Below are 14,036 nucleotides of genomic sequence, written 5' to 3'. Positions count from 1 at the left end.
CTTGTTTCTTCCTTATCTTCCATTTCTTTCTTAAATCTTAAAAAATTTCTTGAGCGTCTGCTAGGTGCCTGTACTCCTTTTTTGTGGTGGTTTTTTTTTTCTCCAGAATGACTTAATCAAGCTGTTGCAGTGTAGCTGTAGCTAATCAAAAGCTGTTGCAGTGTAGCTGTTAAGCTAACTACTTGGTAACAACCTTGGACAGGTGCAGTGGATGGTTAAAAAAAAAAAAAAAGCCTGCAGAAATGAAATTTCATCTTGCTGAACACCATATGTCTCATTTTTAGGCTTCCTGGGAACACTAGAACAAAAATAGGCTTCATAACATTTGACAGCACAATCCATTTCTACAGTCTTCAGGAAGGTCTCTCTCAGCCACAGATGCTTATAGTTTCAGATATTGAAGGTACGCAGATTTTTTTTTCTCCAGAATGACTTAATCAAGCTGTTGCAGTGTAGCTGTTAAGCTAATCAAGCTGTTGCAGTGTAGCTGTTAAGCTAATCAAGCTGTTGCAGTGTAGCTGTTAAGCTAATCAAGCTGTTGCAGTGTAGCTGTTAAGCTAACTACTTGGTAACAACCTTGGACAGGTGCAGTGGATGGTTAAAAAAAAAAAAAAAGCCTGCAGAAATGAAATTTCATCTTGCTGAATACCATATGTCTCATTTTTAGGCTTCCTGGGAACACTAGAACAAAAATAGGCTTCATAACATTTGACAGCACAATCCATTTCTACAGTCTTCAGGAAGGTCTCTCTCAGCCACAGATGCTTATAGTTTCAGATATTGAAGGTACGCAGAAATAAATTTGGTGATTAGTATCTACTAATGACTGCTGGTTTTGACAGCCTTTTTAAAAAATATCTGGTGGGAGTTTCTACATCAGATCATTAGTCTCTCTCGTAATGGCTTTAGAAGTAGCATATGTCTGTGTTCGTTTATGAAGCCCCTGATGTCTGAGCAATGCTGTGGCTGTTCATGACTAAAAACATGAAGACAGCCTTCCGAACTTCTAGTTTAATTTGTACAATTACCTAGATTTCTCTTATGATCCCAAATACTGATGCTTGGTAAATTGCTACAGATTCTGTGGTGACTGATGCTTACTGTTTGTTCTTCTGCCTTTAGTTTCAAGTCACCTTTCGCCGTATGTTCTAGGGCAGGGCAGAATGAACACTAGAAAGTCGTCGCTATGTGTTTTTACTTAATAGTCTTGATTATCCTTCAGCCCTGTCAATTGCTACTCTAACATGGCATTCCAGCCACAGGTATGCTTATGAGAAAAAAAGAAATCCACATAATTATGTTTGAATGGGTTTACAAACTGAGTTTACACACTGATACTGTATTCTTTTTTCAATAGGTATAATGGTTGGCAAATACAATTGGGGGAAGCTTGATGTGTTTTTAAAAAAATAATTTAAGTACTTCTTTTTCCTTCCAGATGTATTTATACCAATGCCAGAAAACTTACTAGTAAATTTAAATGAAAATAAAGAGGTAAGAACTACCTTAAGTAACTAGTGATGTTCACATAGTTTGGGATATGCTTGATAATTTCTGGATTACTTAATGCTCTTAACACCTACAGTTTAAATGCCAAGTTTGAGGTGGAAAAAAGAGGTCTTTTATCTGTGTGACTGTAAACTTCTGCCAAGCTGAAACAAGACAGTACTTGACTTTTGCTAGGGCTTTTTCTTTACTACCTTAGTATTAGAAGTGTTAATCCATGTTTATGTATGTTCAGCAGTCAGCTCTATAAAGAAGACAACTCCGAAGACTCCTAGTCTTAATACTTTTGTTTTCTCAATTGTAGCTAATTCAAGATCTGCTGAGGACCTTGCCACAGATGTTTACCAAGTCCCTGGAAACTCAGAGTGCTCTGGGGCCTGCATTACAGGCTGCCTTTAAACTGATGTCCCCCACTGGAGGTAGAATCTCTGTCTTCCAGACACAGCTTCCATCTGTGGGAATGGGAGCACTAAAGTCACGAGAAGAGCCAAACCAAAGAGCAACCGCAAAGGTTAGAAAAGCAAAAAGGTTGAGAGAACTGACTGCCCCGTTCTGTACATGTAGGTGGTTCTGGAATTGCCTGTTCTGGGTTAGTTTTGTTGTTCTCTTGTTGAGCTAACCTTCCTTTGTTAAAGCGGTAGAAAGAACAAAAAAACCCCCCCAAACACTATAAACACAGATTAACGATCTGATTTTTTTATTAAGATATCACTGTAATCAGTGACGGAGAATCAATTATTAGCGTCCCTGTAAACAGGCAATAAATGTGTTAATCTGTTTGAATTTCCTTTGTATTTTCTAACACTCCATTGTATTAACAGGACATACATCTGACACCATCGACTGATTTTTACAAGAAGTTAGCCTTGGACTGCTCAGGGCAACAGGTTGCAGTGGATTTATTTCTTCTTAGTGGACAATGTTCTGACTTGGCTTCTCTAGGTAAGTCATATTAAGCTGTTTTGGGGCGTGTAATTCTTGTACTTTTGGCAAATACATAGAATCTACATTAACATTTAGTATATGAACCTGATTTGAATGAATCTAGTGTGTCAAGATGCAAATTCATCCTTGATGAGCAATGACAGTGAATAGAATGAAATGTTTCAGTCTTTCCTGATTTAACCTAGCTGTTTTCATATTCTCCCTTAGTGAGTCAGGATTCTTGTGATCCTGGTATAAGTGGCTGAAATACTTTCCTTCTTTTATGCCTTTTAACCATCAGTGTAAACACCTTTAGAGTAAGCTTCATTAGCATTTTCATTAGCATTTTAATTATTTTTTTCTCCATTTAACCAAACTTTCAAGTGACAAAGTACCTGTAATTTCAGGCCAATGGAGAATTCTTTCACACCTGAAACTACATACATACTTGAACATATAGTTGTGTTACATCTATGTCTCTGTATGCAGGTCTGCAACTGTGTAACAGAGCTATTTGCAGGTGTGAACAGTTTAATAATGAAAGGGAATATTGCATTCAACTAGTATGTTTAAAGACCACAGCAGCAACTGACTGCACTCTGCCAATGTATGTTGTTTTCGTTTCAGGTTGTATATCAAGGTATTCTGCAGGTAGTGTCTATTACTACCAGTCTTACCATCATAAACACAACCCTGTCCAGGTGGAGAAATTGCAAAAGGAACTGAAACGATATTTAACTAGAAAGATTGGGTTTGAGGCTGTCATGAGGATAAGATGCACCAAAGGTTTGAACACAGTTTTTTGGATTTGTGGGGGGGAAGCGGAGGGGACATGGGCATTTGCTGTTATTTGGGAATGTTTTGATTGGTGTTTTGGCTGTTATGTAAGCTGAAATGGTTAAAAGACAAAGATTAGAAAAGTAAAATTCAGTACCAGGAATGGGACCATTTATTGAAGACTGTATTTTTGCAGTATCTTTACTGGCATCCAAGTTCCATTTTACGATGGTTAAAACTGGAGATTTTGCTGGACTGCTATTTCAACAAGGGACTGTTTTTATAGTCTAGAGACTTACTACTGTTCTGCATTGATTTAACTTCCGAATTCCTGCTTTCTACTAGGCTTTGTGGATTCTATGGATTAGTTGCCTGTTTGGGATATTTACCTTTCCTGAAGATACTTTATTTCGTTGAGAAGGATCTTAACATTCTGATACAGAGCCATCTAACAGTGATGGCAGATGTGTAAATGGTGTCTGTACTTCACGACTATAAAAGTAAAATTGATTCAATACAATGCTTATCTTGTAGGTCTTTCCATTCATACTTTCCATGGGAACTTCTTCGTACGATCTACAGACTTGTTGTCATTACCCAATGTAAATCCCGATGCGGGATATGCTGTGCAAATGTCAGTAGAAGAGAGTCTTACCGATATGCAAGTTGTTTCTTTTCAGTCAGCTCTCCTGTACACATCCAGCAAAGGTAAGATATACAGGTAGCGTTAGCTGCATTAACAGTACAGTATTCAGGTGCGTCTTTTTGTGTTCGTTTATCAGCTGCAATTCAGTTGCAGAAACTTACACCAACTATTTTATCCAATATCAAGTTCACAGCTGTGATGTGTTACTGCATGTTGTCGATGTTATTGCTTCTTCCAGACCAAGAAGTTTCTTGGGAAACTTAGTTCTGGTCTGAAAATAGGTAGACTTAACCCAGAAACTGAGAACTAACCGTTTTTAAATGCTACTGGAAATGGCCTGATTCACCACTTGTATGATAAATTAGATTAAATCTTAATTTGCTATTGAGTAAACAGTGGCATTTCTTGTATTGCTTCATAAAACCAAAGTTGTGTTTGGAGACTACAGTTTTCTTTTCTTACAGGTGAAAGACGAATTCGTGTCCACACTATGTGCTTACCTGTTGTAACAACACTGAGTGATGTCTACCTAGGGGCAGATGTACAAGCCATCACTGGGCTGTTAGCCAATATGGGTAAGCATGATAAGAGCTTGTCTGGATACGTATGGATGATATCCCTAAAGCTCTGAGCAGTAATCCTCTGGGAAGTAACGTTAGAAGAAAAGAGTCTCTCTTTCTAAGAGTGCTTTGTAAGTTACAAACCAAAGAGGTCTTTTTTTTTAATGCTTGGCTTAGGTAAAGTATCAGTATAGTTGTGTGTAGTCACCTGGACTTAGTCTTAGTCTGGTGCATCATCGTGGGCCCCTGGCTTTTTTTCTGAATCACTTGTCTTGACTTCTATAGTGTAGTAAAAGCTTATTAAGATGCATGGAAGTATATGTTAAAATGAGAAAAGTTAACGTATGTGACTGTATTTCTACCAAGGGAGGAAAAGCCTCTTATTTGAGCTTTGTGCTCTTTTTAGCTGTGGACCGATCAGTTTCTGCTACCTTGAGTGATGCTCGGGATGCCTTGGTCAATGCAGTGATAGATTCTTTATCTGCTTACCGTTCATCAGTCCTAAGCATTCAACAACCTGGTCTCATGGCCCCCTACTCCCTACGGCTCTTTCCGCTTTATGTACTGGCACTCTTAAAACAGGTAAGAGTTAAAAGGAAGCCATGCAAGAGGATGATTGTCTGTTTGGCATGTCAACCTGAAGTAAAAGGACATTTCTTTGATGTACAAAATAGCATCTATCTTCTCTTTCAGTATTTTTGTAGGACTCAAAATTGAGAAGTTGCTTCATTTAGATCGTTTAATAAAATCAGTCTTCCTGCAATTTGCCATTAGACTACTGAGATATTTTACGGATTTGAGAACGGTCCTTCTTGCACAAAGTTCTCTCAAGATAACAATTCCATTTCTCTGCGCCCCAGAATTTGATGACTAGGAAGGTCAATGTAGAACAAAGCCTATTTAATTGTTTCTCAGGCCTGGGCAGGTAATAGGTGATTTCACAGGTGGTGAATGTGTGGTTTTATCTTGGGAGTCTGTTATGTTGTGAAAAACAGAGGGATTTGAAGAATTTTATGGAGCAAATGTATCAGGGTAATAATGGACAGGCCTTCTGCTCTTGCTTGCAGAGGAGAGCAACAGGGGATAGAGAAGATGTTTAAAGAATATCACTAAGGAGAATGATCTAGTTGACGAGTGGGAGTTTAGAAGTGTGTATAAAAACAAAAGTATAAGTGGTATAAGCAAGGGAATAGGAAAATATTAAAGACACTGACTAGTCTAGAGAATCTGGAAGGGTACTGGTAGAGTGTTTTTTCAAGAATCTAATTTTTGTGCATTTCTGGACATGTAGATCCACATAGCAGTTCAGTGTGGATTAAGAGAGCTAGCTGGCTGGCAAAGAGGTAGTTGGCTGGCTGTTCTTGCAAAAGGTTTAAAGCATTTCACAATATTTGCTCAAGGTAAGTATTTTTTGATTGGATTTCCCTGAGCTTATACTAGAAGTCATTTCAAGTGTTGGACAAGCTGCCTTTCTGTTCTAGAGAGAATTTTCGGATTCATACCTCTTGATAAGGAATTAACCAGCATGTTGCTACCAGCATGTTCATAATGACATTTGAGCTTTTTCATGTAGAAGACTGTGTAACTGTTTGACCCAGTCAAGTGGGAGGAGCGAGCCCTTGTTTCAGTTATAGCTGGGGTATTTTTGTCCCAGCAAGCCAGGACTATGTCTTTATTGTAATTCCAGAATTACCTAAGATTCTGTACATTGAAGCCAATTGTAAACAGCTCCAATATTTGTTCTTTCAAATTCCATCGAGTGGCATTTTTGAGGTGTATGTTAGAAGAGATATATTTCAAGATGCTTTCATCTCAGCTGTAGTGCTCACTGGAAAGGATTGATGGTGCAAGGTCACGGTAAGTTCTAGAACCCAGAAATGGGAATAAGGAGAATTGTATGATTTGTATGTGAAACACTGAAGAGAACTATGGAGAAGTAAAATAGCAGGGGTAAAGTACCATATTTTGAGAAAATACTTATGGCTCAACTCTAAGGCTTTTAAGTAAGTTAGAAATAAACAAGAGATGGTGTGCTAAATTCAGCTTATCTCACTTTGCTTTCACGGTCAAATTAAATGCCTGATTGTTTGCAGAAAGCATTTCAAACTGGGACGAACGCACATTTAGATGAACGCATTTTTACCATGTGTCAAGTGAAAAATCAGCCCCTTGTTTACCTCATGCTTATGACACATCCCAGTCTGTACAGAGTTGATAATCTCACAGATGAGGTGAGTATTTGCATTGCTACATGGTCTGTTTGTCTGGTCCCAAAGATTTGTGTGCTGTGAAAATAAATTTGTGTTAAAAATCTCGCAAGTTTTCCACATTAAAGCTGCATAGCTAAAAATGACTGTTTCATATTTCCCCATTTGTTGCATTTATGCGTTTGTTATTTGGGATTGGACTGATGAATTCTGAAGAGAAGCTGTGCTCTGGCTATGGATGCATGGGGAAGGTTTTTTCTAACTTTTTTCACTTTTTGCCTTGTGTCATTATCTTGCGCTATAAATCACATGTACATAAAGACAGTGTAACGTATGTTTTAACTTTTTGTCCCTCTGTAGCTTCCTTTATTTTAAAATGTCAAAGTAGTTCTGTGAACAGTGAGAGAATGTTTATGTGAGAGCCTAACTAATTTTAGAAATCACATCTTTTGTACATAAGAAATCTGATATTCCAGTTCTAGAACTAATTAACTAAGATTAAGTTGATGAAATACGCTCTCTCTAAATAAAACATTAAGAGATTTATTAGTAAATTATGCACTTGAAGTATGACTTGAACTAAACTGAGGAAAAGGGTCCACCTTCAGTATTCAGTGTAATACATCCTATTCTTATTTAATCTTCTGTTCTTCTGCCTGTTTCAATGCATCAAGATGTGAACTGCTGTTTTTCTTTTTGCTTTTTCCATTAGGGAGCTCTTAACATAAATGATAGAACTATACCTCAGCCACCCATTCTCCAGCTGTCAGTGGAGAAGTTGAGTAGGGATGGTGCTTACCTTATGGATGCTGGCTCTGTAAGTTGCGTGGTGGTGGTGATTTTAAAAAGTATCCAAATTTACTTGATGCGTTCTTTCTGAGAACTCAAAATGTGTAGGAGACTCCTGAGGTGTGGTTTTGCATTGGATTAATGTTGTTATTGCTGGGTATCTTTCAGGTAATGTTTCTGTGGATTGGGAAGAACTGCGGGCAGAGCTTTATCAGCCAAGTCCTTGGAGTTCCAAATTATGGCTCAATACCGCAGAACATGGTACGTGCTTGCTTTGCTGTACACCAGGTGTACAATGCCGCCAGAACATTATTTTCACGAGAACTAAAATACCGCTAGTCAAATATTAGCCCTTTAGTTAATAATAACTATAAATCCAGATTCAGGGAAAGAAAAAATTTCTATTGCCTCTCTTGGAGTTTCTCCAGACTAAAACTTTATAGATTTTCCCATGAAAGCACAGAAGCACAGTAAGAAGAGGCTGGCAATGGTTAAGTTTCTCAGAACTGTGGGAGCAGACTGAGAATACCTGGGAATAGTAAGGACAGTGGGTTAGTGGGAAATCCTTCGGTTTCTGCAGTGAAACAGGTATCGATCACAGCTCAGTCATCACTGTTCTGATAGCCAATTGCTTTTACCAGTTTAGTGCATTTGACTGTTTCAAGCCCTTTCAAAGGAGGCTAGTCTAAAACTATACATCACAAAACTATCTGTCTGGGTTTCCTTTATACCTGATTAGGATAGAGTTGGGCTATTTTAAGTGTTCCTTTTACTGGTTTTTTTCTGAAAAATATCATGCATGTATTTATGATACCCTTTGCCTCTTAGACACATCTCCCAGAACTTGAAACTGCAGAATCCATCAGAACAATAGCTTTCATTTCTTGGCTGAGAGAACAGAGACCTTTCTTTCCTATACTATATATAATAAAGTAAGTGGTTTTTAACAGTCTTTGTGCTTCTTTAGGGACCTCTTAACAATACATATTTGGATATCATACACTGAACTTTCTTAATGGAAGTTTTAACAATGGTGAATGCTGTGCATAACAGATTTGACAACAGATATGACTTGTTACGAGTTGTCTCCGATTAGAATTTCCACAGACTAAAAAAGACTAAATGTCACAGAACAATCTTTAGTTAATGGCAGATAAATGAAGTAAATGCTGATAAGTGCATTTGTTGGGATTAATCACAAGGGCTATTTGAGATCCTCTTTTCATATGTCCTTAAGCTCTTGAAATATCTTGCCACTTGACCTGTAACTTTATTAATGCATTGCACTGTAGATCTTGGCAAATATTTATTTCACTCAAACACTTATATTTTCATTTTTAAGGGACGACAGTCCATTGAAATCAAGTTTTCTGCAAAATATGATTGAAGACAGAACAGAATCAGCCTTATCTTACTATGAATTCCTCCTTCATATACAGCAGCAAGTGAATAAATGAAACACTAGCCTTTGGCTCACTTCTTTTGAGGAAAGATTTTGCAGTAAAGAACAGTTGTGCTTGTAATATCTTCATTAAATCTGTGGCCTGAGGCAGTTGATGAGAAGTTCTCACTGTGATTTCAACAAACTAAAGCAAATAAAGGACCACATCTGAGAATCAAATGTGCAACTACATAATATTGTACCTTAAAAAAATCAAACTATTGGAACTGGTTGAGCACCTTTAATTTGCTGCAAATCATGTTTTTACTGTAAGTAGTTGCAGCATGAAGTACATTTACAAAGGCAATACTGAAAAGGCGAAATACATTTTGTAAAATAAAGAGTTCTTTGTTGTTCAAAATGTATATTTCTGTAACTTTGCTTTTTTTTTTTTTGCTGCTAGATATAAAACCTCACAACACTGATCATGATTTGCAGGGAAATTCTTTCTAAGTGCACCCAGTGATTACAGACAGAACATCTCAATGTTCAACTTAATGCTTAAAGTAGCAATGAACAACTGTTCATTGTGAAACGAACAAATACTTTATGAAGCGTAGAATCCAGTGCTTGGATTGGATTATGGCTAATAGGACTAAAGGTAAGCTTAACCTGGACAAGATGGCTGAATTTGTTAAAGCTTTTAATAAGTCAGTATTCTAATTAAAAAATAGAGTGGGAGGAGCGGGCCCTATATGAGACCCATTTTAAAAAGTCAGTGGCTGAGTCAGCGGCAAAAGTAGACTTAGGTATATGGCAAGCTTTGTTTTTCTTCAGTAAAATAAATAGTTTTAATTTCAGTTTGTGAATGGTGTAGGGAGGGGAAGGGCAAGGAAGGTTATCTCAGATTTTTTCGTTTACGTTTAGTAGGCTTTTGGCTCTTGTTTACATTAACTGAATGTTAGGCCCCTAAAATCTAGTGTTTTTCTGAAGCGAGTTTGTATGACGGCACTTCAAACCTTATGTTTGGAGACAACATTGAATATTCTGACATTAAAATTGGAAAAGAAATTATTTTTCCAAAGACAAAAATATTATATCGTGTTTGAAGATTTGTTTATGGTTTGAGACACGCTTGAAGCTTTCAAAAATTTTTTTTTACTGCAGCTGTGTAATGAGCCTAGGTCCAAAGCCAGTGTGCACCAAATAAAAGCTTTAAATACACCATAAATACTCTCAGATCCCTGCCAGAGCTACAGATGGAAGTTGACATTGGACTTGAAGTGAAAATTTATATACAAAAATATTTAAATCATATTATAAAGGTGTATTGATAATTGTTCTGTTTTGGAGATTAAGCTATCATTGATAGCTACCAAGGTAAAGATTATTTAAGTTACTGTATCCCTATGCCTGTGGAAGTGTTTCATACGGAAAAATCTTGGTTTGCTTTTTTGTTTAATAGTGGTAAACGTAAAGGTCTTGCAAAACCTACTTCCTGGGGCAAGTAACTTGAACAGGTGAAACACTTATAAGTGGTCAAACATGTACTGTGATTAGGCTAGATAACTTACATTTTGTGATACAAATGTCAAAGGACATCATAGGGTAATCATTTGCTACCATTTCAGGCTGTAGCTGCACGTGATTGTCAGGAGTTGCCTTACTTCAGGGGAGGAGTTTCTTTGGGGAAATTGTCCTTGTTGCTTGAGCACAAGAAGCTAAAGTTCAGAACAACGTCTAAAATAGCATGAAAAGACTATTACAGAACCAATTTAAGCTTCCCTGTCTGCTGTCTCCATAGCAAACAGTATATTTACTTGAACAGCTTTTCAGAGAATTGCACAGTTTCTAGTCATAGTGAAGAGGGTTTTTTAAGTTTTGACAGTCTGATTTTCATCCAGGGGAAAGGGGTCTCTTCATTTAAATCATAAATGGAAGCTATGCACTTGCATAGGTTATGACTTAAAACTTGTGTTTTGGATATATTATCACTCAGATGTTGAAAATCATCCTTGCATCTAACAGCCCACCCAAAGTCTGTTTCTTACTATGACTGTATTTTGCTACTATATCCCTTATTTTTTTTAAAAACATAAATGTTGGAGATGGCTTCATTGCTTTATGTACACCAGACTAATGGCTAAAGATGTCAGTCTTTGTGGCAATTAACAACTTTGAATTGGAGTCCCTAAGTTTTACAGAGCAAAATATTATAAACAAGAATCAGATGAACCCTCTTGGAGTTCTCTTCACTTTGGAAGAAATTCTGTATTGAACTTCGTTAGTTTATTCCCTCGCAGTGGGAAAAGCCTGCTGGTTCACCTTGTATTGCTGTAAGGGCAATACAGGACAGATGAACACACAAACTACCTATGATGTGTCATTTTTACCTACAACTGAAAAGTGAGGACGCTGAAGATGAACTGCAAAAAATAGGCAAGAGTGGCTCTGGTACTTAGATCCCAGCACGACAACTCTACCACTGCAAATGTACTCTATTTTTCTAGTTGAAGACTTTTTTTTTTTAAACTATTTCTGTATTTGACACATTAGTGTTCAGCCAACATTGTTACCATCCATTTTACTTTGCTTTCATTATTGTTTTTAATTTAATATATTTGAGTCTAAGTCCACATAGACTGTGCTGCAATAACTAGAATGATTCACTTTTATTTAGAAATAGTTTCTTAACAGAATTTAATCAAAGATGCAGAATGGCTGTTAAATAAGGGACCATTAAATGTGATTTTAAGGTTCTGTTTACTATTATGGATGTAATCCTTATATAGTAAATTTAATTTTGTAAAGTAGTGTATAATATTGTAATATTAAATCTTTGTTTTCTGAACTCAAACATTTGATCTTTAGTATGAAGTTATAAATCTTCCCCCTTCTGAATTTGAGACAGGATTTACTTGTCCTCCTTTTTACAGTTTGTAATTTTCACTGTTTTATTCCTGTAAAAAGTCATTTGTAACACATGCAAATGCTTATTTTATCTGTGCTAATTTATCAGATTTGGCTACTCAATAAAATTAATTGAAAACTCATGCAAGTCCATCAGCCCTTTCTTATAAATAGAGTAATGTATTTGACCAATCGAGATAAATACCATGTACCAACAAGTGATAAATTCTACTTTTAGCTAAAATGTAATATTTAGGTGATACATACTGAGAGGGAATTTGAGAAAATTAGTTCCAGCTGACTCAAACTTTACTTCTGTCACTGGCATTTTTTGTCCCTCCACAGCATCTCTGTCAGTCAGCATTGTTATTCAGTCCTACCTTGGGGTTTGTTCTTCCACTAATTCCGCAGTGGTGCTGTACCCCACCGTGTGGTGCCCTGCCATCTGGCTGGAAGCTGGTCTCAAGAGCCAGCTGACATTGGTTGGAATTTAGCCTTCAGCAGTGTTCTCAAGATGGTGATCAATTTTATTGTAGGTAATCCTATATCTTCATTTAACATCCTACTTTTTCAACACCTTTTTGTAGAAGTCATTCCATCTTATGCTTGCCAATTTTTTTATGAGCTGTCATCACTGCTGCTTCTGGTTCATCATATATAAGTTAATGCATGAGCTCGGTACTTTGATCTCTGTATTTAACAGTTTTTGAATACAGAATTCTATCATTCTCTAAATCACTTAGTATCATAGAAATATTAATGGGACTTGCCAGCACAAAGTTTTTCCCCCATACATCTAACAATCTCTGTCCTGCTGCTGCTGAATTTTACCACTCTCGCTGTGGCTCGGCATTCAACGGGCAGCCATCCTAGCGCTGGTCTTCGGAAGTCCAAATACAGGATCTTGAAGCTGTGTCCTGCTTCAGATTGAAGTGCCTGTGGTGCAGTCTGTGAATTAAGGAGTGCAAGTTGTTCAGTGTCAAGGATGTTGAAGGTAATTCGTTTGAAGTATTGATGGAAAGTATCCACGTCACTGTCTTCATTTGGTTTGGCTTTCAGGTACTTTGCTATGCGTGTTAGCTATGTGAATGTTCAGCTAAGGGAAGAATACTGTGGCCCAGTTTTATCTCCTTTTGTCACACAAGTAGAGGTGTGATGGACTTTTAATTGTACATAAATATGAATATTATGCCAACTATCTTGCTAGAAATAACTGAAGATGCGCTCTGTTATGGTAATTCTGGAATCCTTGAGAGGTCCTTGTTCCCTTGTTTTTTCCGCAGTATGCATAGTCAATCCCTTCAGCTGCTTACAGTGTTAACAGTGCAGTGACACTACGCTGGGAATACGATTTTGGAAGCTGACCTGTGCTGCCTAACCGTCCCCTAGAAGGTATTTCCCTATGCTGTGTATCCCTTTCACGTACACGTAAAAACATCTGTGTGCTGGCATTCCAATAAACAGCATATTCTCTTCCCTCATTTGGAGCATGCCCAGGTGTGACAAATTAACTGCCTAAATTCAGCTATACAGCAGCACTCGAAGCTTTTCTGACAGAAAAATCTCAAAGCCTGGCACCGCGCTCCGCCTCAGCGCGCTCATCTGTTCTGTGTGAGGAGCGCAATGGGGGCTTGCACTTCGTAGTATAAACACTCTGTGCTGGAAATTAAACAGCTCCGTGAACTTTGCCTTGTGAGCACCTCTGATGTTCTGCTGCTTTCGTATGATCACAATTTTAACTGCTGTTTTTCTAGTTACAGAGCGTTACTACTTTGGTTAGAAACATGAACGTTCACTTATTCTAATACTTTAAGTTTCTATGCAGAACACAGCTTTCACCTCTCTGTATGATAAGGAAAATGTTACCATCCTGTACTAGTTTTTATATTGCACTGTTAAGCAGACTTTCCTCGCCGAACGCAAGGTGCATTTGCCAGGTTTACTGAAACCAGAGTTTTAAGCAAACTAAGGAAGGAGCTGGCCAGCGCTGGCGCTCAGAGCATGAAGTTACGTCACTGCTGGTTTGCTTGTCCTATAGGCATCCCAAAACCCTCACCCCGGCTGAAGCTGTCAGTCAGGTTTCCGTCAGCGCGGCGTCTCCCCCGCCGCCACCTCATCCCCCGCGGGGCCGGCACCGCCCCGCGGCCATCGCCCCCTCCTTCCCTCCCTTCCCGCCTTTCGCGCCGCGATGTCACTTCCGAGGTCGGAGCGGCCATCTTCAGTGCGGGCGCCGTACCGCCAGGGAGCACGGCGCGCGAAGGGCTCTCCCGACGCGGCCCCCCCCGTTTTTCTGCCCTTAGGCAAGATGGCGGCGCTTGCTTCAGCGGCGGGAAGCG

General features: G+C 38.2%; 1 protein-coding gene across 1 annotated transcript in view; it reads left to right on the top strand.

Annotated features, from left to right (window-relative positions):
* SEC24A (SEC24 homolog A, COPII coat complex component) overlaps positions 1–11,842 on the top strand; it is a 25,950-nt gene extending 14,108 nt beyond the window's left edge. The window contains exons 11-23 of the mRNA XM_009285919.1: positions 285–403; positions 1,439–1,494; positions 1,811–2,017; positions 2,328–2,448; positions 3,058–3,216; positions 3,742–3,915; positions 4,318–4,428; positions 4,820–4,995; positions 6,507–6,644; positions 7,333–7,437; positions 7,578–7,670; positions 8,238–8,341; positions 8,752–11,842. Coding sequence (XP_009284194.1) covers positions 285–403; positions 1,439–1,494; positions 1,811–2,017; positions 2,328–2,448; positions 3,058–3,216; positions 3,742–3,915; positions 4,318–4,428; positions 4,820–4,995; positions 6,507–6,644; positions 7,333–7,437; positions 7,578–7,670; positions 8,238–8,341; positions 8,752–8,866 — 1,678 coding nt within the window. The 3' untranslated portion in view covers positions 8,867–11,842. The remainder of the gene's footprint in view (positions 1–284; positions 404–1,438; positions 1,495–1,810; positions 2,018–2,327; positions 2,449–3,057; positions 3,217–3,741; positions 3,916–4,317; positions 4,429–4,819; positions 4,996–6,506; positions 6,645–7,332; positions 7,438–7,577; positions 7,671–8,237; positions 8,342–8,751) is intronic.
* Positions 11,843–14,036: the final 2,194 nt, after the last annotated feature.

This window comes from Aptenodytes forsteri, unplaced genomic scaffold, assembly GCF_000699145.1.
Source record: "Aptenodytes forsteri isolate BGI_AS27 unplaced genomic scaffold, ASM69914v1 Scaffold54, whole genome shotgun sequence".
Taxonomy (NCBI): domain Eukaryota; kingdom Metazoa; phylum Chordata; class Aves; order Sphenisciformes; family Spheniscidae; genus Aptenodytes; species Aptenodytes forsteri.
Note: the sequence above shows the minus strand (reverse complement) of the source record. Positions and strands in the feature narration are given on the sequence as shown.